Source organism: Clupea harengus, chromosome 7, assembly GCF_900700415.2.
Source record: "Clupea harengus chromosome 7, Ch_v2.0.2, whole genome shotgun sequence".
Lineage (NCBI taxonomy): Eukaryota > Metazoa > Chordata > Actinopteri > Clupeiformes > Clupeidae > Clupea > Clupea harengus.
Genome location: NC_045158.1, coordinates 17,692 through 37,717, shown reverse-complemented (window position 1 = coordinate 37,717; position 20,026 = coordinate 17,692). Strand labels below are relative to the sequence as shown.

Sequence of the window (20,026 nt, the reverse complement as noted above, 5' to 3'; positions counted from 1 at the left end):
TGTACATGCTGCCCTTAGGCACTCTTATAAGGAGGCATGGCATGATATTTCATTGGTATTCCAATGACACTCAACTGGAGTTGAGAAACTTGGAGAAAATTGAGGTTGTGATTGTAGGCCTTAAACATTTGAGAAGCACACTATCCAGCCAGCTACTTACACTTGATGGAAGTCTTATCCTTTCAAAATACAGAGAAGCTAATTCATGCATTTGTCACTTCAAGATCAGACAACTTAAATGGTCTTGATGTAGCAAAAAGCTAAAGAGCCTCCAACTAATACAAATTGCAAGTAAATATGAATATATGTTTCCTGTACTTCCCTCTGCTTACTGGCCTCCTGTCGAAATACTCCTTCAAATATACAGAGCACTGGTCCCCATATGGGGCATGATACCACAAAATCCGTTCAATTGTTTAAAAATGTTTTAAATGTGTCGGATATCCTCAGTTTACACTTCACACACAACGTCACAGCCGCCTTGTTAACTGGAGTATGTTTTACGCATGTTACCTGGTTAGCTGAAAACTTTCCTGCTTCATTTCACATTAAAATTGGTGACATACATACAAGCACCATTTTACCATCTTGTCTTGAATGTCATGCTATAGTACCCACTGCAGGCATAGCATAAGCTACATTACATATGTGTGGGTTGGGAATTTCATAAACAGAGATCTGCCCTCTCGGCAAACTACTACTTCAACCTAGGGAGACTAAAAGTATGGATTTAGGTGTTTCAAGTTGTAGTAAAAAGAGCTGAAATAACTTGAAATAAATTATTTCAAAAAACGAGGTTTGAGTCAGTGAGTTAATGGGTTTCTATGGTGATCAGAGTTTATTTTCCCCAGTAGACATTCTATTGATTACCGACTGTATCAGCTGTCTAGAAATCTATAGAAAACCCATATGAACCAGATCAGTATGTGTGCTCCCTGGGAATAAAACTACTGGAAATGATGATGATGATGATGATGATGATTCAAATGATGTCCACATTTTTTCCAGATCCAGATTTTGTCCAAAGCGACATACAAAACAAATAATAACAATAATAGTAATAATGATGATACTAATAACTGTACCAAATAATAATTATAATTTTTCAATATAACCATACCAAATGGCAAAGAGGCACATCAAGCTTGTTTTCATTCAGGTCATAGGTTGGTAGATAAGGTAGAAACTATTATGCTATGTATGCTGATCATAGTACTTTTAACTATTCAAAAACCGACCACAGTAGCTGTTAGTGTCAGTGACAACCTTGGTAGAATGGAGCACATAATATTATAAGGAATGTGTTGGTTCTGTAGTGGTGAGGCACTTTTCTACCTTGTTAGGAGAAGGCTCCATAGCTCCAACTTCCACTGAGTTTGAGTCCTCTGCCAAGTTGTCTCCAGGATCTGGCACTGCATGGAGGAACATGGGAACACTCAATATCACTGCATGAGCCTATGGCAACTAACACATGTTAGAAACATCATAATTAAATCATTAAAAGTAACATTAAAGATTCATCGAAACTAATTAAAAGTAAATATCTCTGAGCATACTGCCACACCAATAGACCTGTTTAAATACATAGTTCTAAGAACCCTGATAGATTTCTGCGTTCCGATGAAACCTGTATATTCAAATTTGTAAAAAATACCCATAAATATAACATTACCCAGTTCTTATTGTATCCCCTTGTACTGTTGATGCAGTTTGATACTGCATGAGACCAAACAAGCTACAGAGCTGAAATGTTTCACTCATAGACCAATCCTACAGAGAGTTTAAGTTTCCACAAATAAAGTGTTAAACAGTCAAATAAAACACATACTACAACAGTTAGCTTTCCCTCGAAAAAGAGGCATTCCATGAGTGGGGATATCGTGGACCAACCCAATGCAGACTCTTCACCGCTAGTAATCACTCAAAGGTTGAAACACTTTAAACATTAAATTCTACAACATCAACATTCCATTAGTTCTTAAAAAGCAGAAGCACACAAGACACCTACAGACGTGGATCAACTGTGCCCTATGCGCAGCCTGAGCTGCAGTCAGACTTCAGTACACAGGGTATTGTATTAGCATGTGCAAGTCATTTTGGCATGGAGAATGAATCAAACAAAAACGAAATGAAAAACAATCTGGTGGTAGAACTGTTGTGTTACAGCAATATGACACACAGCTGTGGGTTTATCCTTTACCAACCACTCTCACTTGAGTCATATTGCTTAAATAGCATAGTTTGCTCAGGAATCAAACCTGAAATCAAACCAACCATTTTCGCATGTACTGCAGAAATGAACAAACAAACACAGATGAGAAATGTTTTAGACTCAACTAAACTCGGAAAAAAAGTTTGGAAATGTGTGATGGGTCGATTATTTCTCTGTTGTTACAATGATAATTGGCCTTGTATTTTATATCGTTGTAAAGCCTGTTTATTTACCTTTACAATGATGTCCAACCTCTAAGGTCATGCATTTGTGGGATGAGCAGCACAGCTGATTATGTGGGTAGCGCCCAAGTAAAATGGGCCAAAAATCTGTGCCAATGCTAAACAGTGTATTCTCCTGTTGGTATTGACTCTTGTTTTGAGTTGTTTGATGGATTGGATGATTGAACTCTCGATCAGTAACTAGAAACAAACCAGACATATTGGCAATTTTACACTTTATTCATTTAATACACCGTCAGGAGCTTCAGTAGCGGGTGGAAGATCCATACGCAGCCACAACAGCCTGGCACTTCCTCCTCATGCTGGTCACCAACCTGGTCACACGTTGCTGTGGGAAGGCATTCCATTCCTCAACCAGGAGTTGTTGCAGGTCAGCCAGCGTGGTTGTGTTGGTCACTCTAACACGTACATTTAGAGTACGTTCCAGGCTGTTGTGGCTGCGTATGGACGCTAATGACGCTCCTGACCGTGTATTAGGTCCAAATTACCTCAAGGAATTTGTCGTCCCCTATTTTTCACCAAGATCACTTCATTCCCAGAGTGCAGGTCTCCTTGTATTTCCAAGAATATCAAAAAGCACAATATGAGGCAGAGCCTTCTGCTATCGAGCCCCCCTCCTCTGGAACAATCTTCCTGCTTCCATCCGAGATGCAGACACCCTTTCCATATTCAAACCAAGACTAAGACATTCCTCTTTAGTATCCCATAATCTCAAATAATGCATCAAAAACCCATCAGCTGTCACACCATTCTCCACTTCATCCTGCTGGCCAAGTTGTTGTGTTTAGCAGGAGTGGGCAACAAACTACTTTTACAATATGTTTATTTACTATGACAAATATGTCCTGACTACTACATACGTGCATATTATTGCATTTGAACATAATATTTTGGAAGCAGTGCTTAAAGTTGGTTCCATTTTGAGAAATATCAGTGCAAGTCAGAGTCACCTGCCACTGGAGTCCAGAGTGTTAAACCTCATTGGTTATATCAGAAGGCGTTGACAGCAAAGTCGTCTGTCTAGCTCCCTTTAATTGATCAATGCAACCAATGGCATTGAGATGCTTCTATGGTGCATGGAGAAAGGAAGACACACACAACACCCACCTTTGACTTTAGTAAATCACTGTGGTCCTGCAGTTCGACACTAACCAAACCATAGCTCCTTGCAGCTGTGCTAAGATGAGAGACTTTGTTTCAGCAAAGCCCTTCTCCAGTAGGGGGCCTCACACCCCTGTTCTCTTGGGAAAAATTTGTCTCACTGGCTACTAGTGATTCGAAAAGGTTTAGGATACTATGCACCACGTAATTCACCATTCATTGAAAAACTGTACAAGTTTGTAATGTCTGCATAAGTTTTAAATCTCTCTGGGTTTGGCCACAGGTGATTCGAAAGGTTTAGATTACTATGCAACACGTAATTCATTGTAATTCATAAACCATTCATTGAAAAACTGTACAAGTTTGTAATGTCTGCATAAGTTTTAAATCTCTCCGGGTTTGGCCCTGATACCTTTGTATCTCATGACATGACACAACAGCCAAGCTTCATCTGAGAGAGAGACTGCATCTCCCTCCGTTCAGATTTAAGCTTTGATCACAACAGTATGTTGGCAGTCTTAGGCAGTCTACCCGATATCATAGCACTAGTCAATGATCTTAAGGGAAGTTTAAGTTCCAATATGCTCTTATTTAGGGGCAGATCATACCAAATAAGTAACAAAACTGTTAAATAACAGGGGATGATAAGCAAGGGTAACGACGGCCATGCAATAACATATCCACCCACGTGGCCCTATGTCTGATTTATGTCAGTTCACCATGTACCTTTTTCATTTGAACAACTTCCTTTAAGCCGAGATGGGAAGTTCCATTTAAGAAAGATAGTAATGCTCAGTAATGGTTGGCCAAGTCCTTGGTAATAGTTTCAGATATTAAGCATCACGAAGGGTCACAATGTATTTACATTATTGTATTACATAGAAAAACGAAATGGAGTTGGAAGTTTGAACAAATATTACTGAGTAGGTTCATTACAAGAGATTGGACAAATATTACTGAGTAGGTTCATTACAAGAGATTGGCCAGTTGGAGGCTGGAAGGTAAAGAACAAAAGGGATCTTAACATAAACATATTTTGTGTTGATTCTTTTTTAGAAATAAAGAACTGTTATGGGTCCATAGCGACAGACAAGTCTGAGGGAGAAGGCAGTTCTAATATGAAACCGCAAGCTTACAACACCACTTCCTGACAGTGAGTATAACCACAGTTGTGTTATGAACTACACTGTTTTCACCAGAAAATGGAAACGCAATGTACTGCAGTGAAGTTTAGTTCAGGGCTCACACAAGCTTGACTCGGCCTATGGGAAGGGTAACGGACGGCAAGCAGGTTCACTCTAGATCTTAATCATTACTTATTCAACTGTTCTTAATAATGGAGCGCTGAGCAAGAATCAAATTCTCAGAACTGGTGTGAATATGAGCTTCATAAGAAAGTGACACCTACACTTCACACTAATCCTAATTTCCAAGTCACTGAAATGTATGGTGATGATGGTAATATGAGGCTGATTACTGAGTTATGTTTGCTACAAGTAAACTATTTCCCTGGTCACAAAATGTGTTTATCACCATAATGTCTCACAGCGACCACGTCAGCTTAAACTATCAGTGGTCACTTGACATCCTAGTTCCCTCAAAATGTATTACTTCTCCAAATATGTACTTAAGGCAATTTTCACAATGACAACTGTGATATTGTTCGTTTGCGGTAGGCTACCGAAAAAGACTTTACAAGCTGTTATTTCCTGTTTTGAGCCAGCTTAAGCTTTCTAAATAACTGTGTAAGCACTTACACTATATTTTAGAAGATGCAAGAAAGTGAAGTCTACCCAAATGTAGGGTGTTTACATAATGTCAATTTACAGGAATTGAGTGAAATCAGTACATTAGTACAAAGACATATTAATATTAGAACATTGCAGATAGGCTAAGCACTTGAAACTGCATACACAAGGCCGATAGTGTAATGGTGACCACATCACGTCTGTAGATAGGCACATGGAAGCCTACTGCCTCTTACACCTGCTAGTAGGCCTGTTACTGGTTTACCAGAATATACGTTTGGAAACGCTATATCATTCGGTATTAGTGCTAATGCAGGAGCTTGAGATCTTCAGATTCAGATTTTCTCTACGACTACATGAAATTCGAACAATTGTTCCTATGTTGCCTAAATCATGGACAACAATCGCTGTCTATAGATAACTATATCCTATGTTACACGCGTTTGTCTGAATCAAACTCACCCATTGCGAAAGGATATTTTAGCTTGAAGGGACCAACCTATTTATCGCCGCTGCTGTGGCTTCGCCGCGTTGTCACGTAGACTACGCACAAGAACAAACTCCTCACAAACGACGGTTTCTGAACTTTCGAAATCATTGCGTTTGTGTAAGATTATCCTTTTCAACTTCTCATTGGAGGACAGCTTTTACGTCGTGTAGTTTCCTTCCTGGCCAAGCCCCAATGAACCGTGCGACTGGTTAATAATATTTCATTTATGAACACTACTCTAGAATAGTCTATTAAACACACAACTATTTTGTTTTATCTAGGGTTTTTTTTTTTTTTTTTTTAATGATTATGATTATGACCTTTTAGCATTTCATTCAAATTCAGTTGCTCATAAATTCTGTAGGTTGGTGTCAGTATCATTGCTAAATAATGCAAGACATACTTGATACATGCTTTTATTTACTGCGTGGTATTCTTGATTGGGTGACACAGCTGGACCATGCTGAGATGTAGTTTCTGACTGCAGTGTCCAGGAGAATCTCGGAGGCAAATGGATTTTATATATGTAAAGTATTTTAGTATGGATTTTATATATGTAAGGTATATATGTAAAGTATTTTAGTATGGATTTTAGATATGTAAGGTATATATGTAAAGTATTTTATGATTTTATATATGTAAGGTATATATGTAAAGTATTTTAGTATGGATTTTATATATGTAAGGTATTTTAGTATGGATTTTATGTATAATGAACAATGTGAAATGTTGTTATTCAGGAGCACTGTATTAATGTAATAATATTTGATGTGATCTCTTATTTCTAGTTTAAATCTGGCTGCTGTGTTTTGACTAGTTGAAGGCAATTTGATTTATTCCCACATTAAGGCTGATTAAGGGAGTCACATTAATCCAATGGAACAAAAGCATAACTTGCTCCCTTCAATGCCTTAGATAAACTAATAGATTGGAGCTGATAGACCTTCTTTTAACAGTGGCTTTGCTTATTTTTAGCCCAGGCTTGCACATTTGAAGAAAAGGGACTTAAATTGGTAATGCGGTGTAAGAAAGAGCTCCAGAAATGATGACTTCTGGTTTGTTTTCATTCAGCGGAAGGAGGTTGTGTCCTCTGAACAACACAACAGGGGCAGCAGGCTACTATACTGTTGGGTCTCATTTTATTCAAAGAGTCAGCATGCAAAGATGCTTGTTTACTAGTTATCAGTGACATAATTACATTCAATGCACACTGTGCAAAGACACACACACACACACACACACACACACACACACACACACACACACACACACACACACACACACACACACACAGACACACACACACACACACACACACACACACACACACACACACACACACACACAAATGAAAGATAGACCTTAAAGAGCGTATTGCTAGATCTGCAAACAGATAGTGATGGGCTTTATATTCATGACAGCCCACTCCCAACCTCAGTACATTTCAAACACTGGTTATGATCCTGACAGTAACAGCCAGATCCTACAGAGAGGGGGAGGAAGAAGCGGAAAAGGATGGAAAGGTTGGATGGCATGAAGTATGGAGACTTCCTTGACAGCACAGGCTTGTAGAAGTGAAACCAGCTGATTAATAACCAGGGTTTTTAAATACTGATTTCCTTGTCAGCGGTAGATGAACAAGACACACTAGAGTCAGCGGAGTCGTTATTTTAAAATATAGATTTCTTTATTATGTGATTGCGCCTTGCTGCTTGTTGACTTTCATTAAAGATGCTTTTTGATAAAAAATGCTTTTGTCAGGACCCATCCATCTCCATTACTAATTGCATTGCAGGATCAATGCACCCTTTCCAGGTCCTGTCAAAACATAAAGCCATGCATTTTGCTCCCTCTCTCTCTATCCCCCTTTATCTACTAACTGACACTCTGCACCCTAGCAACCACCATGACTACCTTAGCAACGCCCTAGCAACCATTTCAATTACCATAGCAACCACCATATCTACCCTAGCAACCATCTCAACTACCATAGCGACATCCTACCAACCACTATCATGGTGACAACTTAGCGACCACCTTGACTACCATAATGACACCTTAGCAACCACCTAAACCACCATATCAACTGTGAAAACGAACCTTTTGACACCCTAGCAACCACCATAGCAAAAACCCCAACTACCCTAACAACACCTTAGCAACTGCCATAACTGTCCTAGCCCCATGTGGTATAGTGGTTAGTGTCACTGATAGCTACGTCGATTCCCCATTGCTACAAGTTGACTGTACGTTGATAAAAGTGCCTGCTAAATACCTAGCCTAGCCTTTACCTCTACCTTTATCTAATTAGGGCTTAGCCTACCTCCTTAGCCTACCTTTAGTAAATAATCTTACATCAATGGCTATCAATATCTTTTTTCCTCACCAGGTGTTCTTGTGGAAACTGTGCGCGCATGCCCCTCGAGAGTGAAAAAATATGTTACAGGGAAATACCACAGGTTACTAATCTGGATACAAATTCACAAAAGACACTGTCTGATCTAGGTTAGAAATGAAGCAACTCGTAAAGAATGACGAACATAGTGATTGATGTGACGCATTTACTGTGCATCAGCATCATACAAATATGACCCGATAATGAACTCTCAACCAAATAAATACTAAAACAAACTATTTGTGCTTTCTCCTCTCGCTTTCTCCTCTCCTCTCCCTGCAGATGATGCAAACATTTGGTCTACAGGTGGTTTGTCAGCTGGGGTTTCATTGGAAGATGTGTTGGTTGTGGCCATCGCTTCTTATCTGGTGCTACACATAAGAAGGGAGTTTCCTGATGCTGCAAGGCAGTGCGTTGGGTTCAGACCCTTCCGGGACTGAAACGCCACACATGATATGATCAGCAATGACTTGCTCCATGGGTGGCCTGTGAGGCAGGTAGAACAGGCAGGAGTTGGCACAGGAATCAGTTGGACGGATCCACATAAAGAAGGGGGGGGGGGGGGGGGGTCATGGGCAACTTCATCTAAAGACAAGGGCCACCGGGTTGAAGACATAGCCTGTGAAGTGAGAACATGTCTTTTTTAATTTGCACATTTTGAAGCATTTGTGAAACTGTTTGACTTGATGTCTCCTGGCCGTTGTTCATGATTTGCACCTTCAAAACCAAAGCCAGTTGCCAACAGGGGGCGCTGCTGCCAATGACAGGCTGGCTCCTCCGCTGTTTAAAGAACTCACAGTGAGGGCACAGTTGGTAGATGGCTAAGAAGGTCCCTCTCCTGCGTGGTCGGTCATTACAAACCCTTGTGCACACATGACAAGTCTCGAACGGGCTGAGGAGGCTTTTTTTTAAACTATGAACTTAGCATCCCCGATACGATGACGATATGCCACTGCAAGGAAAAACCAAAGAAACAATGAGCCTGTTAGTGAAAATCATTCACACAACCTGCAAATAAAGTCACAACTTGGGTGAAACCATTGCTGCAGTGTTAGAGAAATGTAAGTACTTACCAAACGCGGCGTGACACTGTCTCAGTTGTACCAGACTGTTGAAAGGTTCACAGGTTGAATCTTGTGGATCAGTGCCTGCAGTGGAAACATCCTCCACTCCTCCTCCCCCAATTCAAGAAGGGGATGTTTGGGCTTTCCTTTTTTCCTTTCCTTCAGCGGTATCAGAGTCAGTCGCTGTGTCGTGTTCCACAACATTGCAGTAGCTGTGGTGCCTTCCTCCACATTTTCACATGACACAAAAAATACCGTAAGTATGCATGTAGTGTTGTTTTGAATACCCACTGCCTAAAATTATAATGAACTGCTGATAACATCTCCATGTGAGAGTCGCAATAGAATAAAACCGTACGTTCTGGACATTGATCAACCCATTCACACTTCTGCATCTTCTGCATTGAGATAAACCCGTTCATACCTATTGACAACATAGCCTCTCCTACCAAGGGCAATTACCTAGGTAAATGGGTCGATCAAAGATGATGTCATATGGAAAGGGAATAATGGTAACCCATACAAGATTTCACTCATTTGGCCCAAGATATCTTCAGTCACACATCAGGGAAGGTGAACCCTGATGACTATGAATACAGCTCCAAATCATCTTATTTTATTCATTGCCTCCTGACCCACCATGTAAACAAGCTTACAGTTGCACAAACAAAGCAATGAGTCTGTCCTTATAATGCAGCAAATACTGTAAGCACGTACAATAAGTAACATTAGCCTTTGCTTTGGAGGTGAGTTCTCAATGTTTCTGAGAACAGTTGGGTTCCCTGGCACTGGGTCACCAGGAGCATGGGTTTGGGTTTGGGTCACCAGGAGCATGGTTTTTGGTTTGGCAGCCTGCATCATTATGGGCTCTGCCATTATGTTCTCTGGAATACAACAGAGAAGTCATACTTTAGTTCTCGAGCAAAGATACAAAACAGGTTTAACAGATTGACAAGATGCCTTGTCAAATGACAATCATGTTCATGCTCATTGCGTTCATGTTCATGCTGGTTTGCGGCACTGTTCCTGTTTGTTACTAGAGTAGGAAGTAAAGAATCCTTGTTTTGATTTACTCCTGTGTCTTGAGTCAGGGGCCTGGGTCCTACCTAAGGTGCACCATTACACTGACACGTGGTTCTAGATCCTGTTAAAGATGAACATGCCCGTGGTTCTAGATCCTGTTAAAGATGAACATGCTCATAGTTCTAGATCCTGTTAAAGATGAACATGCCTGTTGTTCTAGATCCTGCAGCTATTTGGAAAGGGTATGAAGAGTGACGACATCCCCTTCACAGCATGGAAAAGGTACAGTTCTGCACATGGTCTGCCATTTTCATTGTAGTTGCTCAGTTTTCGTTCTTCACAATACCTGCAGAACTGTCAAAGCTGTGCAGATCTATTTTGCCTGAGCAACAGAGGTTTAGCCAATAACGAGACATCTCAAGGCAAATTTGCTAGATAACACACTTGGACATCGGCACTGGTAATAAATGCTCGGTTGCTGTCTAGGGCTTTCTAGAGATTCATTCCAGCATGTTCCTGCAGGGAGTCAATTCCTGCATCCAACATGGAACATGACTAAAGTGTTAAAGTTTTAATACCAGTCAGCCATTGGAAGGATGCGGTGGGGGGGACAGCCTTGAAGGAGTGTATAGAGGTGTGTTCAGTCTTGAAGGAGTGTTTGGAGGTGTGTTCAGCCTTGAAGGAGTGTTTGGAGGTGTGTTCAGTCTTGAAGGAGTGTATAGAGGTATGTTCAGCCTTGAAGGAGTGTTTGGAGGTGTGTTGAGTCTTGAAGGAGTGTTTGGAGGTGTGTTCAGTCTTGAAGGAGTGTTTGGAGGTGTGTTCAGTCTTGAAGGAGTGTTTGGAGGTGTGTTCAGCCTTGAAGGAGTGTTTGGAGGTGTGTTCAGCCTTGAAGGAGTGTTTGGAGGTGTGTTCAGTCTTGAAGGAGTGTTTGGAGGTGTGTTCAGCCTTGAAGGAGTGTTTTTAGGTGTGTTCAGTCTTGAAGGAGTGTTTGGAGATGTGTTCAGTCTTGAAGGAGTGTTTGGAGGTGTGTTGAGTCTTGAAGGAGTGTTTGGAGGTGTGTTCAGTCTTGAAGGAGTGTTCAGGTGTGTTGAGTCTTGAAGGAGTGTTTGGAGGTGTGTTCAGTCTTGAAGGAGTGTTTGGAGGTGTGTTCAGTCTTGAAGGAGTGTTTGGAGGTGTGTTCAGTCTTGAAGGAGTGTATGGAGGTGTGTTCAGTCTTGAAGGAGTGTATGGAGGTGTGTTCAGCCTTGAAGGAGTGTTTGGAGGTGTGTTCAGTCTTGAAGGAGTGTTTGGAGGTGTGTTGAGTCTTGAAGGAGTGTTTGGAGGTGTGTTGAGTCTTGAAGGAGTGTTTGGAGGTGTGTTCAGCCTTGAAGGAGTGTTTGGAGGTGTGCTCAGCCTTGAAGGAGTGTTTGGAGGTGTGTTCAGTCATGAAGGAGTGTTTGGAGGTGTTTGGAGGTGTGTTCACTCTTGAAGGAGTGTTTGGAGGTGTGTTCAGTCTTGAAGGAGTGTTTGGAGGTGTGTTCAGTCTTGAAGGAGTGTTTGGAGGTGTGTTCAGTCTTGAAGGAGTGTATGGAGGTGTGTTCAGTCTTGAAGGAGTGTTTGGAGGTGTGTTCAGTCTTGAAGGAGTGTTTGTAGGTGTTTGTAGGTGTGTTCAGCCTTGAAGGAGTGTTTGTAGGTGTTTGGAGATGTGTTCAGTCTTGAAGGAGTGTTTGGAGGTGTTTGGAGGTGTGTTCAGTCTTGAAGGAGTGTTTGGAGGTGTGTTCAGTCTTGAAGGAGTGTTTGTAGGTGTTTGTAGGTGTGTTCAGTCTTGAAGGAGTGTTTGGAGGTGTGTTCAGTCTTGAAGGAGTGTATGGAGGTGTGTTCAGTCTTGAAGGAGTGTTTGGAGGTGTGTTCAGTCTTGAAGGAGTGTTTGTAGGTGTTTGTAGGTGTGTTCAGCCTTGAAGGAGTGTTTGTAGGTGTTTGGAGATGTGTTCAGTCTTGAAGGAGTGTTTGGAGGTGTATGGAGGTGTGTTCAGTCTTGAAGGAGTGTTTGGAGGTGTGTTCAGTCTTGAAGGAGTGTTTGTAGGTGTTTGTAGGTGTGTTCAGCCTTGAAGGAGTGTTTGTAGGTGTTTGGAGGTGTGTTCAGCCTTGAAGGAGTGTTTGGAGGTGTGTTCAGTCTTGAAGGAGTGTTTGGAGGTGTGTTCAGTCTTGAAGGAGTGTTTGGAGGTGTGTTCAGCCTTGAAGGAGTGTTTGGAGGTGTGTTCAGCCTTGAAGGAGTGTTTGGAGGTGTGTTCAGTCTTGAAGGAGTGTTTGGAGGTGTTTGGAGGTGTGTTCAGTCTTGAAGGAGTGTTTGGAGGTGTGTTCAGTCATGAAGGAGTGTTTGGAGGTGTGTTCAGTCTTGAAGGAGTGTTCAGGTGTGTTCAGCCTTGAAGGAGTGTTTGTAGGTGTGTTGAGTCTTGAAGGAGTTGTTTATTCCACACAGCTGAGAATAGTTGGGGCAGGAAGGGGATGTCTGCTAATGTGCAAAAGAGCATTGTTCCTTTATTGTATTAGCAGAGGCCCTGCTGGATGGTGGACTGTTTCCAGAAGTGTGGCCAGACGGTCAGTACACATGAAAAACACACACACACACACACACACACACACACACACACACACACACACACACACACACACACACACACACACACACACACCACACATGTGTGTAATTAGTAAACATCAAATTTACCACACATGTGTGTAATTAGTAAACATCAAATTTAATAAACAGATAAAGAGATGCATTTAGATAAACAATGACCAGCTTGCAATATGTTTAGTTTAGTTAATGTTTTTTTATGTTTTGTTGAGTTATGTTTAGTTATGGTGCATGAGAAGTTTAGTCATACAAGGGTGGCAGGATACAACAACAGTGCACAACTGGCTGGGTGACAGATGCCCGCGCTGCATGCTGTACCCGGGATCCGTGAAGGCCCTCCTACACAGTACAACGTGCGCTGTCTGTAGCCCACTGCTGACAAAATTCCAACAGAAAGAACTGCTGTTGTAAAAATCCAAACCTCATACACAACGGTGCAATGCAATGAATGAATTCTACTATGTAAACTGTTTCTACTGTCCTGACGTTGTAGTGATGCTCTAGAGATCTGTCTGCTAAAGGGAAAACAACAACAACCTGACACCAGAGTGTGTATCCCTGCAAATGCTATTTATGAAGGGTTGTGACGTAGGCTGTAACCTTATCAGTGTCGTCCCTGTCTCATGGACGTTTGTTGGTTTTCCGGATGCCAAAAGTCAGTTCCATCTCAGGTAAGCATGTAAATAAATTAATGAATCTCGTTTCAAAAGGTTTCAAATCAGTCTTTGTCAATCTCACGCAAAATGCCTTGGAAGTTTGCAACTTTGCAAACCTGTCTCAGCTAGCTTGACATAAATGACACTACCAATGTGTATTATGTGCAATATGTACCTATGTTGTGGCGACAACAACAACAACATTGTATTTGATTAAACACATACTTTTCTGTCACTCTTTTTGTTATGTTAGTGTTCCGATCCGTCACATTTGTCATATTTGTGTCAAATCTTGTGATGTTACTCTACTGTGTCAGTCAACATTGATTATGCTGGTTTTGTATCCCTCAGCTTGTTAAAAAATGCCATGAGGGAGGCTAAAAACGCAATTTGTATTCATAAAAGATAAAGATGATTCTGATTCTGATTTTGATACAGTGGTGTACAGCTTGCAACGGTAGGGGCAGCCCAATACTCAAAACACCTAAATAGGTTTCTAAAATGTATGAACATAAAAACTACACATGCTATACAAGATGGAAATTGTAGTAAAACATTCACAGGAAGTGGCACAAAGAGGACATGGTGCGAGCCCCTGGAGGAGGTGTCTACAGGCATGCCAGGACGCCAGGCATCGAGGACCTTTAATGTCCCCCAGAACACCTTGGGCGGATCACCAGAGGATGAGAACGCTCCGGTGCAGTACTGTGTGTATTGTGCACATCATGGGTGAACGCTCTGGTGCAGTACTGTGTGTGTTGTGCACATCATGGGTGAACGCTCTGGTGCAGTACTGTGTGTGTTGTGCACATCATGGGTGAACGCTCTGGTGCAGTACTGTGTGTGTTGTGCACATCATGGGTGAACGCTCTGGTGCAGTACTGTGTGTATTGTGCACATCATGGGCTGTTCTTGTGATGTGGTGAGGAGGAATTAGGAGCCCAGATCCTGACTCAGCAGAACTGTCGATGAGAATACCTGACATCATCGACCTCCAGAGGGCGATCTTTAGAGGTACCTCCACCTGAATTCCTTGTGGAGGTGCTGGTAAAGCTGTGATCCTAGATGGAGAAACATCTCAAACATCTCTACACCTGAAATCTCATCAGGTGACTCTGTCCACGAATGGATTTGATCAACATGCCTTCTGACCACTCTGCCAAGTCGCACTTGGTATGACACTGGTCTAGTCGCTGACTGTTTACTTCCAGGAATCCATTTTGGTCCATGACTAAAGTTCCTGATGACTACAGGACCACCCACCACCCACCACAACACTTCTTCCATGTGCCTGTCTGTCATGGTTCTCTTTTAGTTTCCTGCAGTGAAGTTTCAGACTCACTAACATTTCTACCGGTGACAGGCCTGTTTGTTTTTTCTGAACTCTCCGTTTCAGGTCTGGATGTATCAGGCTGTGAAGTGGCTAACGCGGTCTGTATTTCTATATACCACTTTCCATATACCACCATAGTGTGAATTGTTCACTCCATGCAACTCCTGTTACTTGACTTTTACATTTTCTATGTGATAACTTATTTTGCTTTTGTAAGCCAATACTTACAAGAACAGTCAATAAATATTGTTGGTTTTGACTTATATGTTGCCCCCTTCTTTATGTGGTTACTGGTCATATAATGTGTCCTGTTAAGCTTTTTTATATCATACAACATTTGAGTAATGTGAATAATGAATAATTGGTATAATTTATTGTGGAGCCACATCATTTTTGCTTATGAAGGCTCCTGGATGCTACTTTTTCCATAGCTTTCCACCTGTAACTTATGTAGTTAGAGGGGAAATCTGTGTTGTGTGCTGCCATCTAGTGGACAAAAAGGTATTGCTGTATGAGTTAATCAGCTATCAACAATTGTCTTGCTTAATGTACCTACTGAATGGGTCGCCTTAATCGTTATAAGAAAAATTGCCCCCCCTGAGAATTTTTTCAGGAGCCGCCACTGTTCCCCACCAACTTCAAGCAGATGCCCCCCCCCTTATTAACAGATGGGACCCCCTTTATTAACAGATGGGACCCCCCTTATTAACAGATGAGACCCCCCTTATTAACAGATGGGACCCCCCTTATTAACAGGGAGTTTTTTCTTGCCCCTGTCACCATTGTGCTTGCTCTAAGGGGGTTCAGTAATTGCTGTTTCAGTTACATACAAGCTACATTTTCTAATAATAATACTAGCCTAGTCACATTTAGTGGTAGACAGGAATTTCAACAAGCTCACCATCAACTGCTGAGAACCTAGGGTCCTGTTTGTTGAACGTTGTAGTGTAACTCGGAGTACCTGTTGGCATTAAAGGAAGCCTCAGACATAGGGAGTGCTTACTTTATGACACTGGTCGGAGCCCACCAGTGAAAAGGGGTTACACTACCGTCTGTGGAGTGTGGTGGAACAAGTTGGATACATGGTGGCTCCATGTTGTGACCTCCAGGTCTTAAAGGGTCTGCTGCGTATGTGCCAGATCCTACAGATCATCTTCAGAGATCTTATAGAGTTTGGACTCATCAGTGTAATCAGACCAGATTCTACAGATCATCTTCAGAGACCTTATAGAGTTTGGAATCAGACGAGATCATCTTCAGAGATCTTATAGAGTTTAGACTCATCAGTGTAATCCAGTGTAGTTCAAACATGAGATCACTCCAAGCCAGGCTTGCTGGTGGATATATACCAGCCCATCTAGGGGTATATGTATTAAGAATATTTGATAAATCAGGTCATGGTTTAACACAGAGGATGGAAAGATTTCTTCTGCCGTGTTCATTTATTGAAAAAAAAGAGTGGTATAACAGGAATGCATTGACAGCAGGAAAGACTGATGACAGAACAAATGAACACGTGAGATCTGCTCCAGAGTAAAGCAGTCTTCTGGGTTTGAACTGGCTCCATCCAGTGGAATATTTATTCAGTGTTTGCATCAGAGCACCACTCTGTAAGGTAAAGGGAAAGTGAAACACACATACCTGTGGACTCACTGTGGAGACAGCACAATTCAAACCCAGTGACGAACTGACCACAACTCTGCTTGTTGTCAACTGGCTTGTCCAATAAAAAGAGACCACATAATGTCCTCTTGTCGTCCTCCAAAATACTCTTCTTCATTACACTTCAAAACATTAGGGATATTATCAAAATAAACTCAATCTGAGGTAATATCTTCATTCCTTTTAATTTCGAACCAAACTGACAATTCATAAAATCAGTCATCTGATTTTCAAGTTCACAAAGCCCTGAACATATAAATATTGGTTATGGAATAGAATATCAGCTCTGGAATCATGGAGGATGGACTTCTGTCTGAATATTCTATGTATGCTCTTAATGGCCGTAGACATGGTGAGACGTGAATGTATGAAGTCTACAGTTGAAAGATGAATGTATGATGTCGACAGTGGAAAGATGAATGTATGAAGTCTACAGTTGAAAGATGAATGTATGATGTCGACAGTGGAAAGATGAATGTATGAAGTCTACAGTTGAAAGATGAATGTATGAAGTCTACAGTTGAAAGATGAATGTATGAAGTCGACAGTTGAAAGACAATATTAACAAAACAGAAGTCAGGGGTTAAACAACTTCAGCCACAAATGACTGAAAAACTGAAATAGACATTTTCAAATGCCAAATGCCACATTTTCAAATGCCAGATTTGCCTAATTGCCACAATTAGGTTTCATATGCCCCCATCATTTAACCCATTCAAAAGGAAAGAGGGGAGAACGTTTCTCATGATGATAACAAAAATGAAATATTGTATCCTTATGTCCCCTGCTATAGAGTGGGAAACAAATACTAGCATCTTAGGAGGAGAGCTAGAAGTCAGGCTAACCACAATACTGCACTGTGCTCTGAAATCACACAGCGGATGGTGGATTACATTTTAGAATATTGTGTTTTAACTGCTCAAGGATGAACGGCAACATTTTAATAAGACAGAAAATACCAACACTTAATGAACCCTTCAACATAAAAAAAATAATAATATAACTGATGTTAGCTAAACAATTCCGTTTCCAGGGACATAATACAGAAGAAAAGCTATGTCAATAGCATCTGCAAAACAGAGATACTGCATGACAGAGGAATGTTATATAGCAGGTTACCTGATTTACAATTGATCTTTGCGATCCTGACGGGGAGTTGGCCAGCACATTAACATGATTACAGTACGCAACAGAAGTGAGGACAGCCCTGTGCAATATCACTTACAGTACATGGCAAAGCATTCAAAATTCAAGTTGACAAGAGGAGTATTTCCTCTTATGAAAAATCAAACTTAAAAGACCATATTGAAAATAAAGGCCTCAAAGCAGAAATGGCATGAACATGAAAGAGACCTGATGAATTTTGAAAGCACATTTTTTGGTTGAGATGAGACGAGATGAATTTGTATGGCTCAGATACGAGTCCAGCATGTTTGGGGTGAACCTGGCCAGGACCCCCTCAGTGAGTGCATAATCCCTGCAGTGAAGCACGAGGGTGGGAGTCTTATCATATGGGGCTGCATGAGTTCAAAAGGTGTTGGGGAGATGACATGCCCTTCCCCTTCTGCCACACAACCCTCCCCCATCCCCCCCTTCCTATCTCCTCCTGGCAGACCTCAAGCAGATGGGTCCCCCCTTATGTGCCGTGGTTCTGCTTAAGGTTCCTTCCAGACTAACAGGGAGTTTTTCCTTGCCCCTGTTGCCACTGTGCTTGCACTAAGGGGGTCCAGGCTCTGGGCTCTGTAAAGTGCCTTGAGACAATTTTATTGTTCTGGCGCTATATGAATTGAATTGAATTGAATTGAATTGAATTGAATTGAATTGAATTGAATTGAATTGAATTGAATTGAATTGAATTGAATTGAATTGAATTGAATTGAATTGAATTGAATTGAATTGAATTGAATTGAATTGAATTGAATTGAATTGAATTGAATTGAATTGAATTGAATTTATAGATGGCACCATGAATGCCTGTGGATTTACCAAAATACTGTCTGACAAGATGACTCCCAGTCTCCAGACGCTTGGCAAAAAAGGAATATTCCAGCATGACAACAATCCAAACAGTCCCTGATATCGCCCATGCTGAGGAGATTGAGTCTTTCATCATATATAAGGCGGACATAGGTGTTTGAATCTCACTAATGAAAGGTGGACATAGGTGTTTGAATCTCACTAATGAAAGGTGGACTGACGTCTGTTGCATTGAACTCCTACAGTGGGGACTGTGTTTTTAGTTTAAGTAAATCTAAACTGTTGGTCTTTAATTTGACATGACAGAGTAAATACCCTACGGTCCAACATAAAAGTAATGCAATTACCGTAAGGTGATACAATTTGGACTCATTAGACATTGAAGTGATATCGCACAAGGGTGTATTCACCTCTGTTGAAGTATACCGTATGAACACCCACCAAACAAAGTCACACAATCACACTTGCATCAGCAAAGAGAACCATCAGATGGAAAATAATCTACATATCTTATTACATGATTGTTGTTCATGAACTAAATTTATAATTGCACTGCAGGTCCCTCCAGTGGAAAAGGAGTTCACTTTCACGGCTGGTTCTCTGTGGTCCACCGGTGTTCTGCCACTCCCCTGAATGACTCCGTTAGGCCAGCTCCACATAATTGGCGGGGAACATCCCAAAGTGACCATCTGGAGCGACGCCTCGCCACCAGCCTTCATCGATCATCTCGATACCAGTGATGATGTCATCGGGGTCAAAGGAGATCTCTGTGTCATCCGCTAGTGCACAAACAACACATAGTTAACACAACCTCAGAGTTATTCTCCAACACATAGTTAACACAACCTCAGAGTTATTCTCCAACACATAGTTAACACAACCTCAGAGTTATTCAGTTATTCTCCAAACAAAATTATCTAACAACACATAGTTAACACAACCTCAGAGTTAGTCTCCAACACATAGTTAACACAACCTCAGAGTTATTCTCCAACACATAGTTAACACAACCTCAGAGTTAGTCTCCAAACAAAATGATCTAACAGCACATAGATGGCTCTCAGAAACATAGCCCCGTGTCTCTACTTTTACCCTTTACAACCACAATCACTGTTGTTGTCCCTCTTAGTGACAACTTATTTACATTTACACTTAATGTATGTTCATATCTAATTCACCATTTAATGTGTGTTCATATCTATTTCAACACTTAATGTATGTTCATATCTAATTCATCACTTAATGTATGTTCATATCTATTTCATCACTTAATGTATGTTCATATCTATTTACATTTACACTTAATGTATGTTCATATCTATTTACATTTACACTTAATGTATGTTCATATCTATTTCACCACTTAATGTATGTTCATATCTATTTACATTTACACTTAATGTATGTTCATATTTATTTCACCACTTAATGTATGTTCATATCTATTTCATGACCTAATGTATGTTCATATCTATTTCATCACTTAATGTATGTTCATATCTATTT

The 20,026-nt window shown here is 41.0% G+C and overlaps 1 protein-coding gene and 1 long non-coding RNA gene across 6 annotated transcripts in view; one reads left to right on the top strand and one right to left on the bottom strand.

Moving 5' to 3' along the window:
• The window catches only part of arid5a (AT rich interactive domain 5A (MRF1-like)), a 29,029-nt gene extending 22,655 nt beyond the window's left edge, over window positions 1-6,374 (bottom strand). Inside the window, exons 1-2 of one of the 3 annotated variants that reach the window (XM_031570032.2) lie at window positions 5,766-6,374; window positions 1,336-1,412 (exon numbers count right to left, since the gene is read on the bottom strand). In XM_031570032.2, the coding sequence (XP_031425892.1) occupies window positions 1,336-1,412; window positions 5,766-5,769 (81 nt within the window). In that variant the 5' untranslated portion in view covers window positions 5,770-6,374. Of the gene's footprint in view, window positions 1-1,335; window positions 2,229-5,765 lie in introns of those variants that run through there. The other 2 variants (XM_031570033.2, XM_031570031.2) reach the window with 2 other exon arrangements.
• Window positions 6,375-10,885: 4,511 nt separating this feature from the next.
• LOC122132989 lies at window positions 10,886-12,613 on the top strand. 3 transcript variants are annotated; one of them, XR_006152471.1, is made up of 3 exons: window positions 10,886-12,067; window positions 12,198-12,327; window positions 12,568-12,613. It is a non-coding gene; the product is annotated as an uncharacterized LOC122132989 (long non-coding RNA). The 3 variants fall into 3 exon arrangements; XR_006152472.1 differs by lacking the exon at window positions 12,568-12,613 and adding an exon at window positions 12,378-12,413; XR_006152470.1 differs by lacking the exon at window positions 12,568-12,613 and having other exon boundaries at window positions 10,886-11,687; window positions 11,718-12,067; window positions 12,198-12,400.
• Window positions 12,614-20,026: the final 7,413 nt, after the last annotated feature.